The sequence below is a fragment of the Crocodylus porosus genome, unplaced genomic scaffold (genome assembly GCF_001723895.1).
Source record: "Crocodylus porosus isolate Cpor-Errol unplaced genomic scaffold, CroPor_comp1, whole genome shotgun sequence".
Classification (NCBI taxonomy): Eukaryota; Metazoa; Chordata; order Crocodylia; family Crocodylidae; genus Crocodylus; species Crocodylus porosus.
The window spans coordinates 9916978-9919987 of NW_017728886.1; the positions used below are offsets into that span (position 1 = coordinate 9916978).

The window sequence follows — 3010 nt, forward strand, 5'->3', positions numbered from 1 at the left end:
CCTGTTCAGATCTGCCCACTTCTCCAACCTATCCAGGTCTGCCTGGATGCGGTTCCTGCCTGCCGGTGTATTCCCTTTACCCCACCGCTTGGTGTCACCAGCGAACTTGAACAGGGTGCTCTCCACACCCTCGTCCAGGTCGCTAATGAAGATGTTGAACAACGCCGGCCCCAGGACCGAGCCCTGGGGGACTCCGCTGCCCACACCCTCCCAGGTCGACATCGACCCGTCCAAATTAGTTAACTAATTAGCTGTGCAGTAAACGTCTTAGCACCATGTGCACCTCCATTAGGCTGGAGTAAACCGATTTACTCTGCAGCAGGATAGTACTTGAATATAAGTACTATCGTGCTGCGGAGTAAAAAGCTCCACAGCACCGCATGTGTAGATATTGGGGGGCTGGCTGTGGCATGAGGGTGCTTCAGTGTGGGGGAACCCTGCTGGCTAGCCCTGCATTGAAGCTGCCTTGTGCCCCAGCCAGCTCCTCCACAGCACACTGAGCTGGGGGAATAGCTCCAGGCTGGCATGCTGACCCCCAGCACCTCTTGCCAGGCTGCTCTGCCCTGGCTCCACGTGCTGTGCTCCTGGGTTTACATTCAAACGACACACCCAGGAGCAAGAAACTATGAAGCAATAAGCTCTTCGGTTTACACATACACTGTAACAGCATGTGTAGACGTGCCCAGTGAGGTTTTGTGAACTGGAGCTGGGAAAGGGAACACCTGGGACACAAAGCTTGTGCAGAACCACAAGGCCTGTAGGTTGGTCTCCCCACACACAGGCCTTGCACTGGTTCCTTGGGATCATTTCAGACCTAAGGAGCTCTGGGCAGGTCAGGGGAGTTTTCACAAGCACCTCACTTGACTGCAGACAAGGGCAAAAGCAGCCATTCTTACCCCTATATACAGCATTAGGAAGGGAAGCCTCTCCTCCCTTCATCTGTCCATAAGTCTCACTATAAAAGGGCGGCCCAGCCCCATCCCTCTACATTAGGTGTTTGTATAGCTCCATTATCATAGTATCTGACTCAGATTTTGATATGAATGCTGACCACACAGTTGCTATCCCTACTTTACTGATGAAAAACTGAGATACAAAGAGGCTAAGAGAGTTGCCCTAGGTCAGACACGTCATCTGTGGTAGAGTTTTCTCCACACCTAGCATCCTCAGCACTTGTCCCTGCCTTTCTTCTGTGTCAGTATTGGCAGGAGCAGAGGGCTCAAAATTTGGCTGTAGAAGTAGCAGCTTGCACTACGGTAATTCCCACTGCTTCTGTTCCTGTGAGCATGACATCCAAGGCTTGCTCCATGCATGCAACTGTCCTGGGTTCTTGGCTGGTTCAGAAAGGCCCATGCCAAGCTTTCGACCAATCATGAAATTGACTTAAAAATAATATTAAATAAAATGATAATAATAATCCATGTAGGGATCTGTTGATTCGCCTTCTGGTTTCTGTCCTTGGGGTTTATATTTTTCAGGGTTTTCTCTGCAGCCACAAGGCTTTGAAAGCTACATGTTTTCTTTAAATAACACCTTACATGACTGAGGGGTACGTGCCTGAGAGCTGGCAACACTGCAGACCAAGAAAAGCCTTGTGATGAGGAGTCATTCCTCACCTGTAGCATTTGCTTTACTTGATATCAGAGGCCAGTAAGTGGAGCTATTGTTCACCAAGAGCTAGTCACACCCCTTTTCCCGCTGCTACCCATATAATTAAACAGTTAACACATTTCAGAAATAATGGTATAATTATTGTAATTAAGCAGGGCTTCTTTCACAAGCAAAGAGCTTGCTGAAGCACAATTGCTATTTCTCTGATGTCAGAAATGCCCTTCGTCCTCACTTGCATCCTATACGCATTTAGTCTGGATCTGTGCAAGCAAGATTAAGGGGTAAAATTTTCAAAAGCGTGAAAGTGCCATTTTCAAAAGTGACATGGCCTGAAACCTGTTAACTTAGGGAGGAACCCACGTTTCTAAGTGCCCTTGATTGCTTTGAAAATGGCACGTAGGCAATTTTGAAAATGTTGCCCCATGGCTGGCTCTGGCCTCCAGCTTCATCCTGATTTGTATGTAACTTTACCTATTGTCATTCAAACAGACTTCTCCCTCAGAGGAAGCGAGCAGGAAGCAACTCTTAGTGCCCCATCACCTTGCAGTGGACCATTCCGATATACCATTTCAAAGACAAAGAGCAGTGAGCGCCGTCAGCATCATTACCAGTGCCCTAGAAGGTAAGACGCTGCTTTTTGGCTTGCTAATGCCCACCCAAGTACACAGTATGAATGATCAAAATGTTACAAATAAGGCAGAACTTGATGCCTTACAAAGACTTCAAAAGAGAGACTTCCAAAGATTTCTGATGAAGACGTGTTCATGTGCAGTGCTGCACAGAGCAGTACATGCAGCCTGTAATGAGTGGATCCAATTGCTGAGTACTGTGTGCTTCAAGTAACTGTGTGGTTCTGCTATCTCTGCTATCTCTGGGACTAACTGTGTGCTTCTGCTATCTCTGGGACTATAGGACCTATTGCCAGACTCTGACCTCTGCCTGATAGTCTTCCTTGAGATGTGGGATGCTGCACCATGGCCACTAAGGCGGTTTTCCTAGTTGCAGGGGAAAACCATATTTCTCTCAGGGGGTAGTACCCTGGCCAAGACAATGTTTCCCAGTTTTACTTCCAGTGGGAAGATCTTGGCTTTACACTGACCTTATGGAAATGGGAGATTCCTCCCCAACTTACTCCTTTAGCCATGTGGCTGAGGGTAAGCAATACTCGGGGGCATCCGAGCCCCAAGTCTCCGGTTTTGGGCCTGCATGTAGGATGCCCGTGAAATGATTGGGAAACATCTGAAGCCCCAGGCAGGGGTGGAGGATGCTTGCCAGTAGCAGGGCCACACATGGTTTCATAGATTTCGTAGATTTCATAGACATCAGGGCTGGAAGGGACCTCGGGAGATCATCGAGTCCAGCCCCCTGCCCAAAGGGCAGGAAGTCAGCCGGGTCATAG

The 3010-nt window shown here is 48.6% G+C and overlaps 1 protein-coding gene across 1 annotated transcript in view; it reads left to right on the forward strand.

The window, feature by feature from the left end:
- The window catches only part of LOC109306674 (sodium channel protein type 5 subunit alpha-like), a 310690-nt gene that overhangs the window by 160647 nt on the left and 147033 nt on the right, over window positions 1-3010 (forward strand). The window contains exon 13 of the mRNA XM_019530203.1: window positions 2101-2233. Within this exon, the coding sequence (XP_019385748.1) occupies window positions 2101-2233 (133 nt within the window). The remainder of the gene's footprint in view (window positions 1-2100; window positions 2234-3010) is intronic.